The sequence below is a fragment of the Ambystoma mexicanum genome, chromosome 7q (genome assembly GCF_040938575.1).
Source record: "Ambystoma mexicanum isolate Mex_15411 chromosome 7q, UKY_AmexF1_1, whole genome shotgun sequence".
In the NCBI taxonomy this organism is placed as follows: domain Eukaryota; kingdom Metazoa; phylum Chordata; class Amphibia; order Caudata; family Ambystomatidae; genus Ambystoma; species Ambystoma mexicanum.
In genome coordinates this window covers 1,045,084,805-1,045,097,034 of record NC_090941.1, presented here as the reverse complement: position 1 = coordinate 1,045,097,034, position 12,230 = coordinate 1,045,084,805, and the positions used below count along the sequence as shown (strand labels likewise).

Here is a 12,230-nt window from a genome sequence, read left to right as displayed (position 1 = left end):
GTCTGGTCAGGTTGGACGGGACTTCCGGCGGGTGGTTCTGAAGTCCCGGCTATCTGGGTCAGCTCTGCTCTCTGGGTCTGTCACTCACCGGTTCTGCTCACAACGGTCTGGTCTGTGGTTCTCTCTGGTTCCGGATACAGCACTGCTTTCTGGATACTGCTACAGGTTCTTGCAAAAGTTCTTGGCAAAGAATTCAAACAGCTCGCCCGGCTGTTGAATAGTTTGGTTGGTTTTGAGGCCTGCTGAAGAGAACTCAGCTTGTGGTTTAGGCCTTTGCTTGGAGTTCTGGAGTCAGAGTTCTAGGTTCTGGTCTCTGTCTTGCTGGAGTCAGTCTAGGTCTCTGGAGTTCTGGATGTGAATTTGTCCGTCAGCGTGCTCTGCAGAAAATGGGAATTGAGTGTCTCTACCTGTCCCAGCAGTCTCTTTTTATGTGTTCTACAAGTGGGTGTGTGCATGGACATAACTGAGCCGGCCCCTCGCAATCTATCATTGGCCACGTCCTCCTCTCTCCCTTGATTGGGGAGCTGGGTTGTGTGTCATTTTTATGGCTTACAGACAGACACTCCCCTTGTCAATGTGCACACAAATCTATTTCTGATTAAAATACATATTTCCTAGATACACAATTTGTTGAATTTACATGTACATATTACAGATTCCTTATGGTCCCTGCTTGTCCGACTCTGATCTTCCTGGGGGCTTGCATTAGAAAATGGCAACTTAATTTCGTTTTTAATTGGTTTACCAATGTTAAATCTGTATCAAAAATTACACCAATGTACACCCTCCTTCTACACACCTTCCAGTAATTGACTAGGTTTCTAGCATAAACCCGGTGTCTGTAATATCAATAAATAGCGGGGATTCGCCTCAGAACATGGTACCGAGTTGAATCAAGTCTTGAATTGTGGGTACATTTCTTGGATTAAGGTTCTCCAAATTGCACATTTTTGTAAGCTTAATACAATATTTTAGAAGCTTTTAACTTAAACATATATTTGCTGCAATATGATTCCACAAAAGTGTCTGAGCCCACCCCCAGAAGCTTGGGTGGGTCAGGGATCACATGTCTCCCCTCCCAGGCAGCTCTGTTTACAGTCCACACTCAAAATTAGCATATCCTATTCAAAGGAAAGAGTCTATTGTGTGGGCTGGCGTCAGCAAACCAGGGGGCCACCCTGCATTTGGTTAGCAGGTCCATGTGATCTCCGGGGCTGTTGCTGGTAAGGGCTGGTGTGAATGCTTCTCATGGACAGAGGCCCTTTGATGTGTTTTAATTGAATCAGCCTGCCTCCTGGGAACAAACCTTTGAAGTCCCAGTTAGCTCAGGATCCTCTTGCATTCCTGAGGTACGGTTCTACTGTCAGAGTTTAGACCGCTAGCACCGGTTTGTGGACAAAGCTGGTACTGCACCCATTTTTGGGATCGGTCTTGAATTAATGCATTTCAATAGAGTGGTCTTTTGCTTGATAGTATAGGACCCTTGCTTAACATTGTTTTGATGGCATCCTCACAGTAGAGTGGTGATGTGGAACCCCCCACAAGAAGGTTGTATCTTTAGAGTGGTCTTGTGCCCATGATTTTAGCAACTTTTTGACATCAATAAAAACGGATTTTGAACAGAACCACGTTTCTTTGCACTGGTGGGTGGCAGATTAGGTGACCATTTTGGTGTGCGCAAACTGCGCAGTTCTCCTGGATTCTGCCATGAATGTGGGCGGCGACAGCTCATCCCCACATCTACCCAGTCTATTGATTTAGTTTGCTCTGGGATAGAATAATGGGCGGCGACAGCTCATCCCCACATCTACCCAGTCTATTGATTCAGTTTCGTTCCGGGATAGAATGATGGGCGGCGACAGCTCATCCCCACATCTACCCCGTCTTATAATTCAACATGGGTCAAAACCCTTGACAACACCAAAGTGTTTAGTATTTTTCACAAACTCTGAACAGTTGCTTTTATAGCCATGGCCTGCTGGCTAAACAGATGTGCCAAAACATTCAGCATTCTGGGCAAACAAAAGTTTCTGAAATGAATTTTAGAAATCAAATGTGTGCTAAATTCTTATGGATTATCATAAAACATTCAATTGTCGTTACCTTTGTATTTCTTGATCAATTCATCAGGATTCTGAATTTTCAACTCTTCCACACTTGCGCCCTTTCCTTTGCGACTCTTGATGTTCCTTTCTTGTCCCAAAACCCTCCAATTATCAACATGTTCCTCATTTCCTTTTGGATTTATCAAATATTTCTTTGGTTCCCGAAACCTGACTTTTTCACACCTGAAAAGCAAATGTGTGCATTAGTATAGAGAAAACTCAGAAACCAGAAACAACAAACATATAATGTTAATGAACACACGACCATCACAGCTAAGAATAAGAGAGGGGAACATCACACAACCCCTTTTACTGAGTACGCAACTATCACAACTCACGATCAAATAGAGCAGATACTTAATACACAACCATCCCAGCTCATGATGGGTGTGTATTCACAGCAGGGAACTGCTACTGAATGGACAACTACTAAATTTCAGGACCAAAGGAGGGGTCTCCCACAGCCCCTGTTACTGAGATAGACATGGGACAGAACGCAGGACCACAGGACCACACGAGGGGACTCTCACAGCCCCTGTTACTGAGATAGACATGGTACAGAACCTCAGGACCACAGGAGGGGACTCCCACAGACCGTTACTGAGATAGACATGGGACAGAAGCTCAGGACCACAGGAGGGGACTCCCACAGCCCCTGTTACTGAGATAGACATGGGACAGAAGTTCAGAACCACAGGACCACACGAGGGGACTCTCACAGCCCCTGTTACTGAGATAGACATGGGACAGAAGTTCAGAACCACAGGAGGGGACTCCCACATCCCGTTACTGAGATAGACATGGGACAGAACCACAGGACCACACGAGGGGACTCTCACAGCCCGTTACTGAGATAGAAATGGTACAGAACCTCAGGACCACAGGAGGGGACTCCCACAGCCCCTGTTACTGATATAGACATGGGACAGAAGTTCAGAACCACAGGATTGGACTCCCACAGCCTGTTACTGAGATAGACATGGGACAGAACCACAGGACCACACAAGGGGACTCTCACAGCCCGTTACTGAGAAAGACATGTTACAGAACCTCAGGACCACAGGAGGGGACTCCCACAGCCCCTGTTACTGAGATAGACATGGGACAGAAGTTCAGAACCACAGAAGGGGACTCCCACAGCCCGTTACTGGGATAGACATGGGAGAGAACCACAGGACCACATGACCACACAAGGGGACTCTCACAGCCCGTTACTGAAATAGACATGGGACCGAACCACAGGACCACACAAGGGGACTCTCGCAGCCCGTTACTGAGATAGACATGGGCCAGAAGCTCAGGACCACAGGAGGTTTCCCACAGCCCCTGTTACTGGTATAGACATGGGACTGAAGCTCAGGAGCACAGGCGGGGACTCCCACAGCCCCTGTTACATAGATAGACATGGGACAGAAGCTCAGGACCACAGGAGGGGACTCCCAAAGCCCCTGTTACTGAGATAGACATGCGTCAGAAGCTCAGGACCACAGGAGGGGAATCCCACAGCCCTTGTTTGTGAGATAGACATGGGACAGAAGTTCAGAACCACAGGAGGGGACTCCCGCAGCCCGTTACTGAGATAGACATGGGACAGGACCACAGGACCGCACGAGGGGACTCTCACAGCCCGTTACTGAGAAAGACATGTTACAGAACACAGGACCACAGGAGGGGACTCCCACAGCCCCTGTTACTGAGATAGACATGGGACAGAAGTTCAGAACCACAGAAGGACTCCCACAGCCCGTTACTGAAATAGACATGGGACAGAACCACAGGACCACATGACCACACAAGGGGACTCTCACAGCCCGTTACTGAAATAGACATGGTACAGAACCTCAGGACCACAGGAAGGGAACTCCCACAGCCCCTGTTACTGAGATAGACATGGGACAGAAGTTCAGAACCACAGGAGGGGACCTCCACAGCCCGTTACTGAGATAGACATGGGAAAGAACCACAGGACCACACGAGGGGACTCTCACAGCCCCTGTTACTGAGATAGACATGGGACAGAAGTTCAGAACCACAGGAGGGGACTCCCACATCCCGTTACTGAGATAGACATGGGACAGAACCACAGGACCACACGAGGGGACTCTCACAGCCCGTTACTGAGATAGAAATGGTACAGAACCTCAGGACCACAGGAGGGGACTCCCACAGCCCCTGTTACTGATATAGACATGGGACAGAAGTTCAGAACCACAGGATTGGACTCCCACAGCCTGTTACTGAGATAGACATGGGACCGAACCACAGGACCACAGGAGGGGACTCTCACAGCCCGTTACTGAGATAGACATGGGCCAGAAGCTCAGGACCACAGGAGGTTTCCCACAGCCCCTGTTACTGGTATAGACATGGGACTGAAGCTCAGGAGCACAGGCGGGGACTCCCACAGCCCCTGTTAAATAGATAGAGATGGGACAGAAGCTCAGGACCACAGGAGGGGACTCCCGCAGCCCGTTACTGAGATAGACATGGGACAGGACCACAGGACCGCACGAGGGGACTCTCACAGCCCGTTACTGAGAAAGACATGTTACAGAACACAGGACCACAGGAGGGGACTCCCACAGCCCCTGTTACTGAGATAGACATGGGACAGAAGTTCAGAACCACAGAAGGGGACTCCCACAGCCCGTTACTGAGATAGACATCGGACAGAACCACAGGACCACAGGAAGGGAACTCCCACAGCCCCTGTTACTGAGATAGACATGGGACAGAAGTTCAGAACCACAGGAGGGGACTCACACATCCCGTTACTGAGATAGACATGGGACAGAACCACAGGACCACACGAGGGGACTCTCACAGCCCGTTACTGAGATAGAAATGGTACAGAACCTCAGGACCACAGGAGGGGACTCCCACAGCCCCGGTTACTGAGATAGACATGGGACAGAAGTTCAGAACCACAGGAGGGGACTCCCACAGCCTGTTACTGAGATAGACATGGGACAGAACCACAGGACCACACGAGGGGACTCTCGCAGCCCGTTACTGAGATAGACATGGGCCAGAAGCTCAGGACCACAGGAGGTTTCCCACAGCCCCTGTTACTGGTATAGACATGGGACAGAACCACAGGACCACACGAGGGGACTCTCACAGCCCGTTACTGAGATAGAAATGGTACAGAACCTCAGGACCACAGGAGGGGACTCCCACAGCCCCTGTTACTGAGATAGACATGGGACAGAAGTTCAGAACCACAGGAGGGGACTCCCACAGCCTGTTACTGAGATAGACATGGGACAGAACCACAGGACCACACGAGGGACTCTCGCAGCCCGTTACTGAGATAGACATGGGCCAGAAGCTCAGGACCACAGGAGGTTTCCCACAGCCCCTGTTACTGGTATAGACATGGGACTGAAGCTCAGGAGCACAGGCGGGGACTCCCACAGCCCCTGTTACATAGATAGACATGGGACAGAAGCTCAGGACCACAGGAGGGGACTCCCAAAGCCCCTGTTACTGAGATAGACATAGGTCAGAAGCTCAGGACCACAGGAGGGGACTCCCACAGCCCCTGTTACTGAGATAGACATGGGACAGAAGTTCAGAACGACAGAAGGGAACTCCCACAGCCCGTTACTGGGATAGACATGGGACAGAACCACAGGACCACATGACCACACAAGGGGAATCTCACAGCCCGTTACTGAAATAGACATGGTACAGAACCTCAGGACCACAGGAGGGGGCCTCCACAGCCCGTTACTGAGATAGACATGGGCCAGAAGCTCAGGACCACAGGAGGTTTCCCACAGCCCCTGTTACTGGTATAGACATGGGACTGAAGCTCAGGAGCCAGCCCCTGTTACATAGATAGACATGTTACAGAACACAGGACCACAGGAGGGGACTCCCACAGCCCCTGTTACTGAGATAGACATGGGACAGAAGTTCAGAACCACAGGAGGGGACTCCCACAGCCCGTTACTGAGATAGACATGGGACAGAACCACAGGACCACATGACCACACAAGGGGACTCTCACAGCCCGTTACTGAAATAGACATGGTACAGAACCTCAGGACCACAGGAGGGGACTCCCACAGCCCCTGTTACTGAGATAGACATGGGACAGAAGTTCAGAACCACAGGAGGGGACCTCCACAGCCCGTTACTGAGATAGACATGGGACAGAACCACAGGACCACACAAGGGGACTCTCACAGCCTCTGTTACTGAGATAGACATGGTACAGAACCTCAGGACCACAGGAGGGGATTCCCACAGCCCCCGTTACTGAGATAGACATGGGACCAAACCACAGGACCACAGGACCACACAAGGGGACTCTCACAGCCCGTTACTGAGATAGACATGGTACAGAACCTCAGGACCACAGGAGGGGACTCCCACAGCCCCTGCTACTGAGATAGACATGGGACAGAAATTCAGAACCACAGGAGGGGACTCCCACAGACCGTTACTGAGATAGACATGGGACAGAACCACAGGACCACACGAGGGGACTCCCATAGCCCCTGTTACTAAGATAGACATGGGAAAGAAGCTCAGGACCACAGGAGGGGACTCCCACAGGCTGTTACTGAGATAGTCATGGGACCGAACCACAGGACCACAGGACCACACAAGGGCACTCTCACAGCCCCTGTTACTCAGATAGACATGGGCCAGAAGCTCAGGACTACAAGGAGGTCTCCCACAGCCCCTGTTACTGGCTGTGGGAGACCTCCTTGTAGTCCTCAGGAGCACAGGGGGTGGGACATGTTACATAGATAGACATGGGACAGAAGCTCAGGACCATAGGAGGGGACTCCAAAGCCCCTGTTACTGAGATAGACATGGGTCAGAAGCTCAGGACCACAGGAGGGGACTCCCACAGCCCCTATTACTGAGATAGACTTGGTACAGAACCTTAGAAGGGGACTCCCACAGCCCGTTACTGATATAGACATGGGGCAGAAGCTCTTGGAAATAGTCTGTGGGATGCCTTCGTCATAGAACGGGATTCGAGTGGGTGTATTATGAGAAAACAAAGGGTGTCTCCCATACTAGTACCCAGGGATCTGTCATCCAGGTGGCCAAGACACGGCCATCACTTTTGGATCCAGCTCCTGGGGGTTGACCAGTGTGGGAGGATCACCTGCGAGAGGGGTCCTCGGGGAGTGGGACACCCCATGGCGAGACGCGGTATCCCCCCTGTAATCCCTTAACCCATCATACTAGGTAGGAAATCTGGGGACTTTAACTCCCCCAACCCCGCCCTTCCCTGCACGAACACTTTCACACAGGCAGTGCGCTCTGGGAGAAAAGAGACAAACACCAGAGCAATGCATCAGACATGTCCCATTAATATGGTCAGGCAGAGTCAGGCAATTACCTTTGACAACTCACACCTGATTCCCATTGAGCTTCCCCACATGGATAAAAGGTGGAGCACGAGAGCACACCCTAAGCGAGGTAAAGCACACAGAGGAGTAGTATTTTCCAGGCAGCAGCTAAGCAAGGGGAGAAATACGGCAGACCGAGAAGGGAAATCGAAGACGGAGATGCCCTTGACCTTTTTGGCGAGACAGCGTTATTCTCCAGAACACTTCAAAGCTGACAGCATAAGTCCCGGGAAACAAGGCTGAAAAATCCTGCATTGTGTGTTGCGGGTACCGGGGGGCCTCCTGCATGACTGATCGAGTCGGGGAGGAGCAGCAGCCGCCATGGTACTGTGCCTGGCTCCAGGAACAAAGCAGCTCCAGAAAAATTAACACAGCCGGTGATTTGGGGAAACCGATACAAGACCGGTATGTGTTGAAGCGAAGGTTGCAAGCCGAAACAATGTATTCAGAGAAATTAACATTGGCGCATATGATGAAAGACGCGAGTAAGGCTCAATTGCCGATGACTGTTTGAACTTTAACTGGTGAATTATAGAAAACAAGATACAAGATAGCAGAGTGGTCCAGCACTGCAGGGGTGCTCAATCGAAGGTCTCTGTTCTGGATAAGCCGCAAAGAGGTGGCGGAAGGAAATGAAAGACACCATGAGAAATATGTAGTGAAAGTCAATCTAAGTGTTCCTGCGAGGGAATATGCAAAATCCTTCGCACTGTTGAAAGTTCAATTTAACAGAAATCGTGAGTCATTGAGACAAGTGAGAGTGTATGGTCCGAGCTCGACTGAGGGAGACCAACGGCGAAATGGTGCATTGTGAACTGCCGAAAAAGTGGTCTGAGCCCGACCCAGGGTGAATAGAACACCCAAACATAATTGTGAATGAGAAAATTCTGACGAGAAAGGAACTTTGGTATTTGTTTGTTACTCCAGGCATTCTGCAAATAAGAGACTTTTATTGGAAAAGAGACTATGGCGCAGAAGGCCGTATATCAGTGTCCTGAACTGCATCCTTGTGATAAAGAAGCCAAAGTGTGTGCAAAGATTAAGTGTGCCACCTTGTCCGATGCCAAAAATGCGTGGATGGGAAGCAAACTGCTCAGTTATTCTGACATTGTTTCTTGAGCACCTTTTTCTTTGCATACATCATTTTCCCACACCATTTGTTATTAGAAGCCAAGATTGGCAATAGGTTTCTAGTACAGGCCCTTTTTATTTTGACAAGACTCCACTAGGACTGCGTTATTTATTATTTGATGGTCGTAGCTTTGCCTCATCTTTAAATTTAGGGTTAGATAGGCATTCAACCAACCCACTGAAGTTCAATAAACACCCTTGAACTGTGATCACTTGTGTCCGTCTTCCTTCATGATACCATGCCTTCCTTACAGTATGCTTAATTCCTTTTTGCAGAACTCCTCCATGGTTGAACTGAATAGGAGGCGAGTGGGTGATAACCCACCTAAAGCTACCTTCACCTCAAGTGGTAGATCTTCTCTGATACACTATTGCCTGACTGATTGTTTTCTTATCTGGAAGCTAGTGATTTCACTGTCATTACCACATCAGAAAGTGACCACAACCCTCGGGTCTTGACTTGGAAGCTCGTATTGGCCAACTCCTGTATTTTTAGGACGCAGGACAGGTTTTCCCTAGTATCAACAGACTCCAAGATTGCCCATAGATGCTGGTCAAAGAAGAAATATGTAAGATGCATGCAAATATTATATCAGTGTCTGCCTCGCTAGGGACAATAATCCCCTTATATGAAGAGCTAGAGAACTGTGATGTAAAGCAAAGGCACTCAAATAAGCCTGTAGTGATAATTGGGCATGATACCCGCTCGTATGATGGGGACTGCCTACAGGCAAAATGAAAGTTATATGACATCTATAATCAACGGAACATCTCTGCAGGTAAAGTACATGCCTCAAAACAAGGTTATAAAAATACCTAAATGAAAAGAAAATCATGTATATCGCTACACGGTGGAATGTGCTGGATAGGATGGTACGGAAAAATAATATAAAAGGGTTTTGGAGCCTTGGGTCTCAAAATTGTATTAATAATTTAAGGGTGTATACTAGTTTAATTGCCCCAAAGGCCTAAGAGAACCATTTTAAGATGCTTTTGTATAACGTGGCACCGTATGTCTCATAATTGGTTTGAAGGTATAAGTATTCCACAGAAAATATGGTTTTCACTCAAGTGGAGATTTCTGTTGCTATTTAAAATATATATCAAATTAGGTAAAGCAGCTAGGCCAGATGGCATAAGGACAAATGCTTCCTGGAATGGTGGTCTCTCATATCAGTATGTCTAATTACCCTGATTACAAGGGCACAGGTTTTCCCAGGCTCTTTGAGAAAGAGTGTGATTGTGCTGGTCTATTCTGCTGGCTTTTTCATAACTGCTGCTCCACGGGCTCCCGTGCATGCCCCCATACCACTGATTGTGCAAGAACGGTCAAGTGGGGGTCATATGACCACTATTTGAGGAAGTGCCTTCAGGGCGTCTTAAGCCATGGGCGTCCCACTCAAAGAGTGCCCCTCTAAGGGCACTGCCTCTTAGTGTTAGCCCTTGTTCGCGCCTGATCATGCGCTGGTCTGCCATCCATTTGCTCCTTTTCCCATTTACCTTTTTTGCTCTGTTTTTCATGCTTTGCCCTAGAACAATTAAGATAACCCACCGTTCCTTTCCTCAGGCAGTCACTGCTCGTACCTGCGATCATTCCAATCTACGTTCCCCTCCAATCTCCATCTTTCATTTCAGTCTTCTCAATGCCCACTTAGCCTGTGTGCTGCCCTGTTGGGCTGCTTCATTGCATCCAGTGGCCGTGTTCTTGAAAATGGCCGGCACTTTCGCACTTTCTCACTGCCTTGATAAACCCCCTTCCAGCCCTTGGAGCTGCCCGGCTATTGGCCAGGCCACCCCTACATCAGCCAACCATGTGTGCCGGTAGGCGGTAGCCGGCCCACACCCAAATGCCCGGCCTAAGGCCCCTGTCTGCTCCCTGTCTCTACCGTGACACTGCCCTCTTCCCCTGCTCCCCCCCTCTGGTTGCCTGTGTTGTTCGTGTGCCCCCTAATCACCCCCTCTGGTTGCCTGTATTGTCTATGTGCCACCCACCCCCCCTCTGGTTGCTGTGATGTTCGTTTGCCCCCACCCGCCTCACTAGTTGCCTATGTTGTTTGTGTGCCCCCCACCGCCCCTCTGGTTGCCTGTGTTGTTCGTGTGCCCTCTACCCTCCCCTCTGGGTGCCGAGTTTGTGTGCCCCCCCACTGGCTGCCTGTGCTGTCTGTGTGCCCCCCGCCCCCTCCTCTGGTTGCCTGTATTGTTTGTGTGCCCCCCATCCCCCCAGCCCCCCTCTGGTTGCAGTAATGTTCGTTTGACCTCACCCCCTCTGGTTGCCTTTGCTGTTTGTGTGCTCCCCACCCCCCCTCTGGTTCCCGTGTTGCTCCTGTGCCCCCCAACCCCCTTTCTTCCCCCCTACACCTAACCACTGCAGGAGTTTGTCTTGATACATTTTCGTTTACCATCACCATCTTGCTGCCAATGCTTGGAATTGACTCTTTGGACTCATTGACTCTGGTGCTTCACCCTTCTTATTCTCATGCTGTATTTCACCTGAATCTCGTACTTAGGGTGGCCCTGAATCACGCTGTGCCCATCTTCATCTTAATCCTGGCCTGCATTTGCTGTTTTCTTGCAACATTATGTTTTATTATTGACTTCTGCAACTGTATTTGCTCTCCCCTCTGGCTTCTCCACTCTTTTTCTCCGTTTCTCCTCTTCTCCCTTTCTCGCTTCTTCCTCTCTCCTCCACCCCTGCCCTTACTTTTTTCTATGCACTTACTCTATCAGAATAGTCCTTGGACCTAGTATGATAGCAACAATGTTTGTCTCCACCCACTTCCCTTACTTGTCCCCCCCCCCCAGCACTTTCTGAAATGTCATCAGGCCTAGTACGGTGGTTGCTTGTTTTGTTCCCCTCCTTCCTTCTCCTCCCTTTCTCCCTCACCTCTTGAAATCTCCATCGCTACCAGAAATGTCGTCAGGCCTAGTACTGTAGTTGCCTGTCTGTTCCCATTCCTTCCCACCCACTGGTCCTTATGTGTGTCTTAGCTCTTGCACTACATGAAATGACGCCAGACCGAGTACGATAGTTATTTCACATTCTTATTTTTCATGGCCTGTAAGAATGTCATTGTATTTTTCCCTTGTTCCCTCCCTTGCCTTGAAGCGCTTTGAAACACATTTGCGCTATATAAATAAACTCATATAATATCATAATAAGTCTCACTCGTTTCTTGACCTGTTTTTTCGTTCTAATTTGCACTTTCGTTGTTGAACCTAAACTTGGATTACCCCCGACTACCCCTTTATACCTGCTTCATTTCATACTGCTTCTACTTCATTCTCTCATAGTCCTCACCCTCTTAGATGTGGCGGAGGTACTGGGGTTCTGTGTAATTCCTCTTGGACTCTCTTACCACCCTTTCCCAGCCTTCCAACTTTTAACTCTTTTGCATATCATGTCTCTTCTTTCTCGGGGCCCCTTTCCGGTTCGCTTCTTGTTGTGTATCGTCCTCCGGGCCTTGCTGGTGATTTTCTGGATCACCTTAATCTCCTTCTATCCTTTTTTCTTCCTTCATCACCTTTTATCCTTCTGGGTGACTTTAATATCCCTTCTTCTAATCCTTCTTGCTCTTTGTTGACCTCACTTATTGACTCTTATTATCTTCAGCTGTTC

The 12,230-nt window shown here is 49.2% G+C and overlaps 1 protein-coding gene across 3 annotated transcripts in view; it reads right to left on the bottom strand.

Annotated features, from left to right (window-relative positions):
• Positions 1 to 12,230, bottom strand: part of LOC138528589 (zinc finger protein RFP-like) — a 204,583-nt gene that overhangs the window by 88,723 nt on the left and 103,630 nt on the right. For all 3 annotated transcript variants that reach the window (XM_069640372.1, XM_069640370.1, XM_069640371.1), the window contains one exon: positions 2,104 to 2,288. In XM_069640372.1, the coding sequence (XP_069496473.1) occupies positions 2,104 to 2,288 (185 nt within the window). The remainder of the gene's footprint in view (positions 1 to 2,103; positions 2,289 to 12,230) is intronic.